Source organism: Myripristis murdjan, chromosome 17 (assembly GCF_902150065.1).
Source record: "Myripristis murdjan chromosome 17, fMyrMur1.1, whole genome shotgun sequence".
NCBI lineage: Eukaryota > Metazoa > Chordata > Actinopteri > Holocentriformes > Holocentridae > Myripristis > Myripristis murdjan.
In genome coordinates this window covers 12,626,985-12,639,876 of record NC_043996.1, presented here as the reverse complement: position 1 = coordinate 12,639,876, position 12,892 = coordinate 12,626,985, and the positions used below count along the sequence as shown (strand labels likewise).

At 42.3% G+C, this 12,892-nt stretch overlaps 1 protein-coding gene across 4 annotated transcripts in view; it reads right to left on the bottom strand.

The window, feature by feature from the left end:
- Positions 1-4,535: 4,535 nt before the first annotated feature.
- The window catches only part of LOC115375891 (protein zyg-11 homolog), a 9,436-nt gene continuing 1,079 nt past the window's right edge, over positions 4,536-12,892 (bottom strand). The window contains exons 3-14 of one of the 4 annotated variants that reach the window (XM_030075482.1): positions 11,835-12,643; positions 11,397-11,537; positions 10,337-10,513; positions 9,753-9,817; positions 9,362-9,461; positions 8,833-8,883; positions 8,176-8,337; positions 7,745-7,792; positions 6,878-7,082; positions 6,713-6,765; positions 5,468-5,565; positions 4,536-5,096 (exon numbers count right to left, since the gene is read on the bottom strand). In XM_030075482.1, coding sequence (XP_029931342.1) covers positions 5,054-5,096; positions 5,468-5,565; positions 6,713-6,765; positions 6,878-7,082; positions 7,745-7,792; positions 8,176-8,337; positions 8,833-8,883; positions 9,362-9,461; positions 9,753-9,817; positions 10,337-10,513; positions 11,397-11,537; positions 11,835-12,643 — 1,952 coding nt within the window. In that variant the 3' untranslated portion in view covers positions 4,536-5,053. The remainder of the gene's footprint in view (positions 5,097-5,467; positions 5,566-6,712; positions 6,766-6,877; positions 7,083-7,744; positions 7,793-8,175; positions 8,338-8,832; positions 8,884-9,361; positions 9,462-9,752; positions 9,818-10,336; positions 10,514-11,396; positions 11,538-11,834; positions 12,644-12,892) is intronic. The other 3 variants (XM_030075479.1, XM_030075480.1, XM_030075481.1) reach the window with 3 other exon arrangements.

The window sequence follows — 12,892 nt, the reverse complement described above, 5'->3', positions numbered from 1 at the left end:
TTAAATCTGTCATCTATATTTGCAAAAATAACTTAACGTCTGCAAAGCATTTGAAAAACATTTGATCACATATTTAGTGTTGGTCCAAACAATTTAATTGGTGTAACAAATGAACCAACTAACCACAGTATAAACATGAATTATAAATAGCCGTGCAGCACTGCCAAGTGTTAAGTTCACTATGTGCTATCCCTTTATTGTGAAGTTCCTGTTGCATCTCGTAAACATGTGGCATTAGATCTAAACAAGATGACAGGCCTTTAGTGTTCGTGCAATACGTCTGCATCACACCACTGAAATAAGAAACTCAGGAATGAATCTTGTGCGTGTCACGCTTATGCATGTGTACGTGTGTGTATGTTTGCTTACTCTCCCTCCTCATGTAAGAGGGTGTAAGACAGTAACCTTGTCTCATAGCATTATGCATAACTATGCATGTAGTGGCGTTTCTGTATGCCACAACTATGAATCCAAGATAGTGACCCATGTACTGTAACTGTGAGTTGCCTACTAAAGCAGTATGCTTAGATGCCTCAGAACATTTCCTGCTGGTTGCTTTCATGGCCGTGAGTGACGTTTGCATGGGTTCCTCCAGTATATACAAAACGCATTGTATAACATGCACGTCTGCTGAGGTCTGTGTAATAAACTTGTATCTAGATCTACATATCACACATGCATATCCCATATAGCCTAAACAGTGAGGGTACATTACGTTCTGCTAAGCATACCAATCAGGCAATAGGATGCCACAGGCACGAGGTGCAGCAATAAGAAGGAAAGGGTGCGGCTGTGGAATAGGATAGCTGGTTGCCCTTAACTCATGTTGCCACAGTGACCCAGATGGAATGACACGGAAGGCCCATATATCTCACTGTCTTGATGAACACATACATGGATGTTCCCACCCTCCTGTCTTTCCACCACACTCACAGTCACAAACCACAAACCTGGCACTGAAAACTCTCTTAGTATTCCTATTTTTTGCTGTATATGGGCACCTGGAGGTATATAGTAAAAAAAAAAAATGTGCTGAATTTCAATAATGCTAAGTGGATGTGCTGAATTTCAACATTGGGCACTTCTCACACCCCCACACCGCAAACTCATACTTATGTGTGTGTAAGCATACACACACAAGCGCACACACACAGAAATATTGGTCTTGTCTCCCTTACCGACTCAACCAAGAATTATCTTTCTGTAGAATGTATAAGAGTTTATAAGAAGCTTGGTCTTGAGTTTACAGCGCTCTCTCCATATTAACACATCACTTTCGCTAAACCTCTTACTCCGACTGGACAGAATACTGTCATTCAACACAGTCAAAGCCCCAAAGCCCAACCTGAATATTCAACATGAACTACAGTGGTTCTGAAGGCTTTATGGCTGTTGTCTTGTGATAGTTTAGAATGCAGATCTGATCGAGCCACTGCATCTTTGTATCTTATCAGTGGCCAACTAGGGTGAAGTAGTGGGCAGTAAATGCTTTCCTGCCTAAGTTAGCCACAGTCATGACATCAGCAAGGCTGTGTACGCCAGCCAGCTCTTTCCGTGGATCACATGAGCAAAGGTGTTACGGTGCCCTATAGGCCACACTAGAGCACCGTTCACTGCCTGTTTGACGTGTATTCCTGCTCCATGTTACATCCCATGTGAACTGAATCAAATACCTACTGGCCTGAAGACAAAATGGCCATTACTAAATGCCTGCAGATGGAAGCTGTGGCATCAAATAAAAGCAGCTCCAACCAACCTATGACACACATTTACTCACACACAAACAAAATGGGAGGGAAATGCTTTAGTCACAGAGCACTGGAATGAGTTACACCAAAGTTTAAAGATGAGAAATATATTCCCAACATCTGGTGTTTGGTAACTGGGTGTCTGCATTTCAGTTATTTCAACAAAATTTCATCATTAATCACTGCCACATATGCATGGCACAGCCAATTTAATATTAACCATACCACTGAATCAAAGTTTCCATACTGCTGTGCTAAGCTGTAACTAAACATAAAGGAACTGCTGCCACTTATATTAAATTAATTACATTTCTTATGTTTACAATTGTAAACATATAATTTCTTTAATTTTTTTTCTCACTTGGCTTATATATTGTCATTGCACAAAAGGTATAGGAAAAGGAATAAGTACGACGACAGCGACCAAAACTATATGTGAATGACAAATCATTGTGAAGACAGTTTAGCTTGGTTTCCATTTAAGGCCAAAGAGGGGTGTCCAGGACTTTTTCCATTTTCACTTTCTCTTAATTTTTTTCCCCATAACATTGCTGTCATTGTAATTGCATCCTGTTGTCAGCGGAGGTGATTCGTCAGCTGGACTTGGTTTCAAATTTATTAAATTACCGTATTCAGTCCCATGTTCTAAATGTTTTCTATTGGCCCTGGTATTGACACACATACACTACTTAGTCCTCCTCTGGGAAAGTGGCTATTGATTGATGTTGAAGAGTAAGCCAGTTGCCCCTGCCTCCACTTGGCAGCGAGGTTGGTCCTACTGCTGTTATATATCTCCACACAGGCTCAGGGGCCTGCCAACTCTGTATCCTTCCCCAGCAATAAAAGGTCATTTGAGAGGAGATGGTGTGTCCTTTTGTGCGTCACAGTTCTGCCTGGAGAAGTGTTTTTTTGCTTTGTCTTGTTGTTTGACCTCTCTTTCTGCTCTTTTAGCGTACTTTTTTCCCCTCTTTTGCTCTCGGGGCATTTCTAAGGTCAGCGGGTGTTTAATTAGCGGCCAAGTCAAAACCCCATATGTTGACCTTATGGTCTATAGTAAGGTCCGGTTAGCTTAGAGACACAAGCAACAATGCACATACATACTGCACATACAAGGCACAAGAGAATACGCACATGCAACACATACACAAACCCATGCACACACATACACACACACAGACACACACACACTGCTGAGCTAGAGCTGCTGTATTGTACATTAGTGTATTCTGGGTTCCCCGACTGGTTCACAATTATGTTAAGCCGATAGAGCTGGCTGCACAAGTGAGATAACGGGATGCTTACTCACACTAAGCTCCAACTGAAAAGCTGCACAATGATATTTCAGACTGAGACAGGGATCTGCAAATTGGTCTGTGGTATTTTTACGCAAATAATTGCAGAGTGTGAAAGGATCTGTAATTTCCTTTGACTCACTCTGTTTCCCTTATCTCAGACATGTCCCTCTTTATCACGCCCTTTCTTTACTTGTCTCCGTTTTTGTGATATTTTTGGCCCTGAGCCCTGTTTTTGCACCTGTCATTTTCCCTCTCATTATTTCCATCGCCACCCCGACTGATTCTTTGTCAGTCTTTATTTGCCCCATCACCCGTACCATCTTTTCTATTCCTTTGTTTGCTATCCTTCTCCTAACCTCCTGATTCTCCGTTCCATTCTTTCTTCCTCTTCCTTATACAGGCTTGCAGTCTCGAGTATCGCTTTAATATTGATAGGGTCTTAGAGACAGAGACAGAAACTTTACACCTGGATAGCTCAAGGGACACAATTATTATTCTTTGTCCACCCTCTTCATTTCACCTCTTCACATGCAAACCATCTAAAATAAGTTTTCCATATCTGACTCTAGGAGAAAATTCACCGTGCACACCTCAAAGTAACCTATTGCTCTCAGACAGTGGTGGCATTTTCCCACACTTCTCATGCCTTGAACTTCTCACGGTAATGTCACACCAAGTTCACTAGGGCACTTGACCCGTCATCTCACATGACTGCCACTCTAAGTTTAATGTTCAGGGGTTGAGGCTGCTGTTAAATGCTGTCTGTGGATCAGTTTACGCGTCCCCCTAATCTGATGTATACCACTGACAAGGAAATGACAAAACTGACCCTGGTCCAGCGTCTATGGGCAACATTACCCTAGTCAGGGCTCACTGTGGCTTCTGTCTAACTGAATCACAGGCACCAAATGTCACATTGCATTTAGTTGCTCGCTTTAAATTCCTTCAGGGGATTTGAAAATATGAATCAAGGGGATTTGACACTTTGGAGCTGTAGCATTGAACACAATGCTACAGCTCACATATTCATGTGAGCTTGTTAATCCACTTTTCAAAAAAAAATTAATAGGTCAACTTAGAATAGACTCTGTACATGCCTACAAGCAGTTCTGTCTTCACAGCTGTGTTACATAAAATATAATGAATTCAGCATCTAGGATACATGAGAGAAAGGGGAGAGAGAGAGAGAGAGAAACAGAGATAAGTTACTTTGATTTGGAGCATGGCTGCTTCATAATGAGGTCCTCAGTATAGACAGAAAACACAGCAAATTCAGTATGTTTTGCTTACTTTCCAGCAGACATGGTCTTGACTCCACAGCGTGATGACTAAGTAGCCTATAGTACCTCAACACATCTTGAGGGCAAAACTGCCCCGGAGCAACAGTGCTAAAGCACCCTCTAGTGACGGTCTTAGGATCTGTGTATGATTCAGCTACACAGGCTTTGGTCACTAAATACTGTTTATTTGGGACATTTCAGTAAGTGCAGGATTTTTTTTTTTTTTTTTTTTAAACCAAAAAGTAATTTATGCACAAATTCGTACAAACGTTAAACAGGGCATCCACCGCTCTGCTGTAAACAGTTTTCACTTTCAAACTTCACGCTCCATCATTTTCTCCACATTTGGAAAGTAGATTAAAAGAAAAGCCTAATGCAGCCAAGAGTTCAGACTGCAACCAATCATCACCAAAACTTTTCTTCATTATAATACATAATTTATCCAAATAAATATGTATTCTAAGAGGACTGTTATGATTTTTTTTTTTATTAGGATTATTATATATATATCTGCGAACTCATATCTCTATTAAGCTCTGGGTATGGCTAAAAGACATAACAAGAAATCTTTTCATCATCTCTGCACTTCCATTTCAAACTTTGAGCTTCTGTCTGGTTGCTGAAGGGCCCTGAGTGCCTCTGGTGTTACTCTACCATGCTCAAAATGGTCTCTGATAGTCTTTTGATGTCACTGTGTGTGTCGGAATCTGCAGCCAAAGCCTTCAGAAGATCAATGACACCCTCCTTCTGGAGCATGCTGCCGTAATGTGTAGCTAGAGGACAGAGAGAGAGAGACAGAGAGAGAGAGAGAGAGATAGAGACAGAGAGAGAAGAGGAAAGAATCAAGTCAAGATAAATTACCGTAATGCACCAGACATGTCTGTATCAATCCATTTAGTATCACTTAATATGTGATATTTTGAGGCAAAATAAAGTGACAAGGGATACAAAGTACATTAATAGGAAATTTGGCTTGCCTCCCAATCAGCTCCTATCCACATTTGAATGACAATAACAACCAAACAGACAATCATCGCTTCAATTTATCACTTCAGTATGCTTCACCTTACATACCCCATAGTCAAACCTCCCAAATATGCCCCCAGATAAAGTGACACCATGGTAATGTGTCAGTGTGTCTTACTGTTCTGACTGCAGACCAGATGTATGGCCCAGGCTGCCCACAGCTGCACTCCCGAGGGCTGGGAAGTCTGGAGCAGAGGGCAGAAAGGACGGAACGACCTGCAATGTGGATGCAAATGTGGAAGAGAGTGGACTGAGATAAGAAGGGTGAAATTGCATGTGCAAGTAATTCTCACCATTTATTTAATACTCCTTGAAGTTCCAGATGGCTGTTTTTTTTCTGCCTCAGTACAAACTGTAAGGTAAGCTGTCAATCACGTACAAGTGTTCTAAATTGACTTTCAAACGCTCTCCTGTGGCAAATCGCATCTACATGGCACCTAAGCAACAAGCAAGCTAAATGAACCCATTAAACTGTGCTGTATGTACAAATACGAATATGAAATATGAGGCGTCGTTGAAATATACCAAGTCAAGGTTCCTTCATTATCTCCCATGAGAGAAAATTGTTTTGGACAAAAGGAAATTACTGCAAAAAAAAAAAAAAAAAAGACAGACATGAGCCTGTTTACATCCACATATACAACCTGATTGAGATAATGAATCCTGTCGCTCTCAGAACACACACCCACTGTTTAACAATTACAAGCACTTCCCGTCACAATACACTCATCACATTTTTTGCATACCCAAGAACTACACGTACACACAGTGTGGGTTGTTTTGACCTCCTTCACACTGAGCGGATAGATTCAATCTAACCGTTCACAGGTTCGATGGAACAGGAGATGGAGCAGTAGACCAGGTCAAAACGAGCAGACATTAGAGAAGTCAGTCATTCGTTCTTTATATAAACTCAGGAAAATCAAGGCATACTCCTCATTTTCAGACACAGAGTTTGCAAAAATAACAGTGCAAGATGGTGTTTTTATCAATGTCACAGACAGAACATGCTAATGATGGGAAACCATTTGAACACTTAGCAAGTGAGAACAGAAGTCTTACTAATGTTATTAACATTCAATAAGAATATTCTTTGGGAATCTATAAATGTTAAATTGAATGTTGAATTATTTAGTTTGAACGGCTGGCTAACTATATTGTTAGAATGCCTGTACTGGTCTAAAATGACTATAATTGTACAGATGTGTTTTTTTTCTTTTTTTACTATTATTAAAAATTGTTTATGTACATACTTCTGAAATACTCTATAGTATGACACCATTTGAAATGCATAGGATGATGGGAAAACAGACTGCAGCACCTCTGATAGGTTGCTCTTTAGTTCAGCTAGTTTATTACTTACCTGTAAGAGACCATTTCTCTCTCTGGTCGGGTCCATGTCATTATGGAGGCATGCTGCAAAGAGGGAGAGCCAAAGATGCATTAAGTTAGATGAAAACCAGCAGGCAAAACACGCTCATAAAGCACATGGCCAAAACGCATCCCATCCCCCCTCTTCCCCCCTTACAAACCAGCTGCTCCAGGATGGTGGTGCGAAGCTCATCATCCAGGGTCCAGGCCTCTGGTCTGGAGGCGAGCTGCGCCAGCATCCCCCCGGCAAAGTAGCGGACCCCAACCTCCATCTGGGAGTCCTGAAGCAGACTGAGGATGTGCTCCACCAGGTCCTCCTCCATGAGCTCCCCCTGTAGCTCCTCCACCTCCGCTATGTTGTTCTGCAACACAGGGAGACTAGATGGTGCCATGCTCTGCTGGATAGTTGGAATGGTAGTAATAACAGCACAGGATATAGCCTCAACACAGAGGCATTAAGGGCAGAGAGGATAAAGGGGGAAAACAATACCAATCCACAGAGTATGTAGCACTCCCTGTTATTGCGGCCAAAAATACACAGGCTTATACTGCATATACAAAAAAAAAAAAAAAAAAAAAACTATTCCATTTTAGATTGGCTGCAGATGGACTTAGGGTTATTGCTGCTGGACAATTAATGTGAGATGTTTTTGGGAAATATGAAAATCAGTGACAGGACTCTCAAATTCAATTGCTCCCCACTGTCACATTTAGCCCTGCGTGAGGGAACGGTTGCAAAACAAAAAGCAAGGAAATGATGTAAACACTGCAAATGGACTTTGATTGGATCCAGCCCAGAGGCAAAATACATGTTTAACGTAAGAATATTTTGCTTTTAAGCCAGCTTTCCCGTATGGCTGTTAGTATGGCAAAAAAACAAAAAAACAAATTTAAGCAAGTTAAAAACATTAAATTATGATATTATAATACACATTACCACAGCACATACAGTACATATTCGAAACTATAACAACAGAAACAAACACAAACAGATACACCACACACATAAACACGCTGAACCCACCAAAAGGCCCAGAACTTTCTGCTGAATGGAAGATTCAGTGTGGTAGGACTGCAATGCAAGAGAGGGGAAGCATGGGGGCAAAATGAGAACTTCTTTGTATATTGCATATCTGTTCAAAATACAAGGTGAAATATGTGAACGTCTCAGTGTGTATACAATATAGATTAAAGGAAGATATCATTTCCATGCCAGCGAATGCATGCGGTTGCTCCTGCAAGGTCTGTTCTTTTCGAGTGTTTGTCTGAAAAAGTATATGAACCACATGCTTTCTCTGTTTGTGGGGAGAGTATTTAAGAATGTAATGCTAAATGTATTTCTTGTGGCTGAATATAATTTTGTGGGAGAGGGAGCACGTACAGTTATCTGTATGTGTGCATATACAATATGTACTGGTGCCTGTATTTGTATTTTAGTGTGTGAGGCTCTTCTACCTCTAAAACCTCCTCATACAGCTCCAGGCCCTGGCACTGGATGAAGTGCCGAGCCGCAGTGGGCGTCTCATCCGTCAGGTTCCACAGAGCACTCAGGGCAAATTTCAGAGTGGTGTCCACCACTCCTGCCATAGCCTTCTGCTGCACAATACCCAGCAGCTGCTGTCAGACAGAGAGAAAGGGAGAATAGAAAGACTGTGAGACAGAGGAAGGGTGGGAGAGAAAGGAAAAAGTGTCTATTTTTGTTGCTATTGGTAGACACAGCCACTGAAAGTTAGGTGTTGAATACAATAAATCCACTGGATGAAAATGCAACTTGCATATTAGCACGAGGCACCAAACATACAAGAAATAAAAGAATTGAGGCAGAGAGAGAGAGGTGGGCTTGATTACATGGAAAGAGAGGAGTGGAGGCAATAGAGGAGTATTGAGTAACAGAGCAACAGTAAACAGAGAAGGAGTGGGTGCATGAAGTGACTGACAGTGACTGAATGGACATGTAGGTAATGGAAAACACAGCACGAGAGAAAGACAGAGTGAGAACTAGAGACAGAGCGAGATACAAAGAACTGGAATTACACACACACACTACATCCAGTGCTGAGCCACAGATGTTGTGTGAGTTTGAAACAAAACACCCTGAATGGGTAAACGCACCTTCATAATAAAGATATCATTGCCTAGCTGTGAGGTCTCCTCGGTGGACAGCTGTAAATAAAACAGACAGATCAGTGGTTTGAGTCCTGGCCAATCTGCTGAGTGTCCAACAGGAACCATAAAGTTCGCTGAACACTAAGGTCGACTCTGAATGAAATTCGAGATGGAACTCACTCAAGTTTCAAGGTAACCCTTGCAAGAATATTCTTTTAATCAATTTTATTACTTCTTGCTGCTGCCTTTAGTGCATATTTCACCAGTCTACGGGAAAGGCTTTCTCTGAGAGGGAAAGAGGCCTCGTAAATTCTGGAGGGGATTTCAGTGAAAGCATAAAATAGGTCATTGAGAGTGTTGTTGATAACAACAGAGACACATTTTTTGGCATCAGAACATGCCAATGACATTGTTACAGGAATGACTTATACCGAATATTGCCTCCATAAGGCATAGAGCTCTCAACAGGTAGGAATAACAAGTGCTATAGCAGGATTTGTGCAAGTAATGAACAGTAAGCGAGCAGTGTCTTGACCTTAGCAACCAGAATGGAGATGACAGCCACAGCCATCCTCTGCAGGGTGGGATCCTCGTGGGTGCTCAGCCAGTTCATCACCAGCTTGGCTGCTAAGTATCTGAACCATGGACACAGCAGATATCCCACATGAGGAAAGGCATATTATTATAAAAACATATCAATAATGCACAGACAAGGCTCTGACAATCTCTAATCTCTATTCTGTTTGTGCACGTCTTCTCTTCTATCTACCAAAACATTTTTTGACATACAAGACTATATTGATTATTTTAGTTGGATGCTGGTAGATATATTACACAACTCTATGAGAGCATGGATTAGCTTATCTTGGCAACTGCGTAGGCATGGACTGGTAAAACACACTGTAACTGATACAAATCAGACTAACTTGTCAAAAGGGACGTCCTGAAGGATGTAGTCACTGCAGAGTGCCAGCAAACAGTTCTTTTGCACCTGGAGACATGGAAATAGTTTATGCAATCAGCAACCATATGAGGGACAGATATGTTATACTAGCATGTATATTTTATCATATCCTTTTATATATAATTATGTGTCCTGGTATGTGTGTGGGTGTGTGTGAGAGAGACAGACTTAGGGAAAGTAACCTTCCACATTGGGAAACTTTTTTGTAGCTGTAACCCTTTGCACACATTTTCTCTAAAATGCTTAACTAGCATCTCCCTGCTGGCAAGAGGGTGTCAGCAATCCTCTGAGTGAAAGCCCCCTAACTTTCATAATTATGGTGTAATTTAGACAACCACAGAATATGACGGAAGATATTTGTACTGTATGTATATGGTTTCTTTCCCAGAAACTACAAACACTGTTTGAGGGCAGCAGCAGCTCTGACTAAATCTAACATTCAGCCATGGTAAACTGCCTGGTAGCACATTTGGTGATGTTTTGCTGTTCTGTAATTACATGAGGTCAACTGAGCTGTAATGTGAAGTGCTGACGATGTGTCCTTACTTGCTGGTGGTTGGGGAAGTTCATCATGGCATAAAGCAGCTGTGTGACAGTGGAGCTGAGCAGGTGGACTGGCATGGCCTCCGCCAGGTCCTGAGTTGTAAGGTTGAACACACACGCAGTGGCCACCAGCTGGATGTGCAGGGATGTGAAGTGGCTCTGCATCCCACTCAACACCAGCTACAGGAAACAACATGTCCAAGTCAAAATCCTGAATGCATCAGAATTAAGGCTGAACAGTTAATGAAAATATCATCCAAATTGCAACATAGCCAAGTGCAATATCAAAATAACAAAAGCTGATTTTTTTTTTTTTTTTTTAAGCTAAAATGTGTCACAAAATACCATTATAAATGAAGCACTGTGGTGCTACAGAAATGCTCTGGCCTACAAATTGTACTCTCCAGATACAAATCATATTCTTCAGATGTAAGAAAACATATTTGTTTGGTGCAGACCCCAGCAACACTCACAGCATCTTCATTCTGATAAAAGTGACAATGAAAAATTATGATGCAAAAGTGATCATTACCACTGAAACTGCGAGTCATATTACAATCTCAACATCAGTCAAAACAATTGCAAAATGATTTTTTTCGTACCACATTGTTCAGTGCTAATTGGAATCAGTCACCAATGTTGCTGCCTTAGTGCTTGTGACTGTTTTTTGGTGGGTCGTCACTTTTCAAACTGGCTAGAAAAGCTTGGATGGGGGGAGTGAATGATACACACTCTTCCTTCCCTGAGCACCTACCGCTTGGGTGCCTTTACCATTAATTTACATCACTAGAGCAACAGCAGTACAGGCCACTGATAGTAAGGGGCAACTTCCGGGGTTGCCCAATACTTGTGTTAAGCTTGTGTGTATGTTTATATCTGACTATAACTATTTCCTTAGGTGACTGCAGTGATTAAAAGTACAGTATGCCTCATGCTGCAACATCTGGTGAGCAGAATGACTGAAGATAACGTGCAAAACTACAGAAAAAGTTCTTAAAAACTGTATCAGGTATCTTATTCACAGTACAATACAGGCACAATAGCATGGCCAGAGCTGCGGTACCTTTAGGATGTCTGGTCGGGGTTTGTCTATGTCAGTGGTCATATTGTAGAGATGCACAAGGGCTTCCCGTACAAAACACTCCCTCTCGTTATACCTTCTTAGGGCTTCGCAGATCTGGCTCTCATTAGCCTCTCCAGTTACCTGCACATACACAGCGGATTAAAACTGGGAGACAGGAAACACACTGGACAAATTCTGTAAATAGACAACATCATATAGCAAAGACAATAAATGAGGCATAGGCAAGAGTGAGGCTCGTGTCTATTTCATTTTCTGATCTCTCAGCTCTAGTTACATCAGGGGGGAAGCAATCATTTCACTGCTGGAATGAAAGACACGGTGGGATCGAGAAAACATGCTCAACTCTATGCTTGATGCTAGCGCTGGACCCATGGAAATCATGTAATGAGAGTTAGTGTAATGAAATAGATTGGTTACTTTTAAATTCTTATGTGAAGTGACGACATCACAAGAGCTAACTCCAGTGGCCAGCAGGCCCAAGAAAAGCAGCCCACTCCTGGCCTCCACAAACGCCCTGAGTGCGGCCTCTGTGATTCTTTTCCTTCCAGACACGTCTAGAGAAACAAGGGCAGGGAGGACCTGGGGACTCCCTTCCAGAAGCTGCCGCACTGTCTCATCCCCCTCCCTCCCATCACTGTCATCCACGGACATCCCTGCAAAGTGGTCGTCTGAAAAGTCCAGATGCCTGAGAGCGTGAAGCTGGCTGAGGACAAAGATCAGCCTGGCTGCCGACATATCCAGCTGCCGGAGCCTGTGGGCGACCAACGATCTCAGGGTGTTCCTGCACTCCAGGAGTGCGGTGAGGTCTGAAACAGTACTACAAGAGATATCCAGGTTCTCGAGCTGAGGGAGAGAGCAGATGTCCTTCAGGATGGCATCAGTCAGGTTTGTGTGGGCCAGGTTGAGTGTCCTCAGGCCCTGCAGAGAGCTGAAGCCAACACGGGCCCCTCCATCCTCCCCCAGAGATTCGTAGTCCAGATGCAGCCCATTCAGCGACAACCTCTGCAGGCTGGATCTGCACTCTGGGTTGGAGGCCAGGCCTGCAATGATGCTGGCCCCAGTGATGTCGCTGGGGATCCAGGAGGCATCCAGTTCCTGCAGCCGGTGGGGGCAGAGGGCCAGGCGGAAAGCTTGTGCAGAAACTGAACAGCTACGGATGAAAGCTCGCCGCAGGCGGAGCTCTTTGCAGTTTCGGAAGATCCCAACAGTTCTGTCGCTCAGTAACCCTTGCAGGAAGAAGCAAACAGAGGGATGCTGTATGAACCTTTAGCTTCATTTATGTTTGCACAATCGACATTATCATCTTTTCAGCCTCACATAAAATCATAGTATGCAGCATAATTATTAGAGTGATGTAAGTCATATGATATATAAAATTAAATTAATTCTGCTTCTCATGTCATAATTAACCTCCTCTTATTTACCAACACATTTCTGTGGACAAAAACAAAACTGACTAGGCCTACAATGTGGTT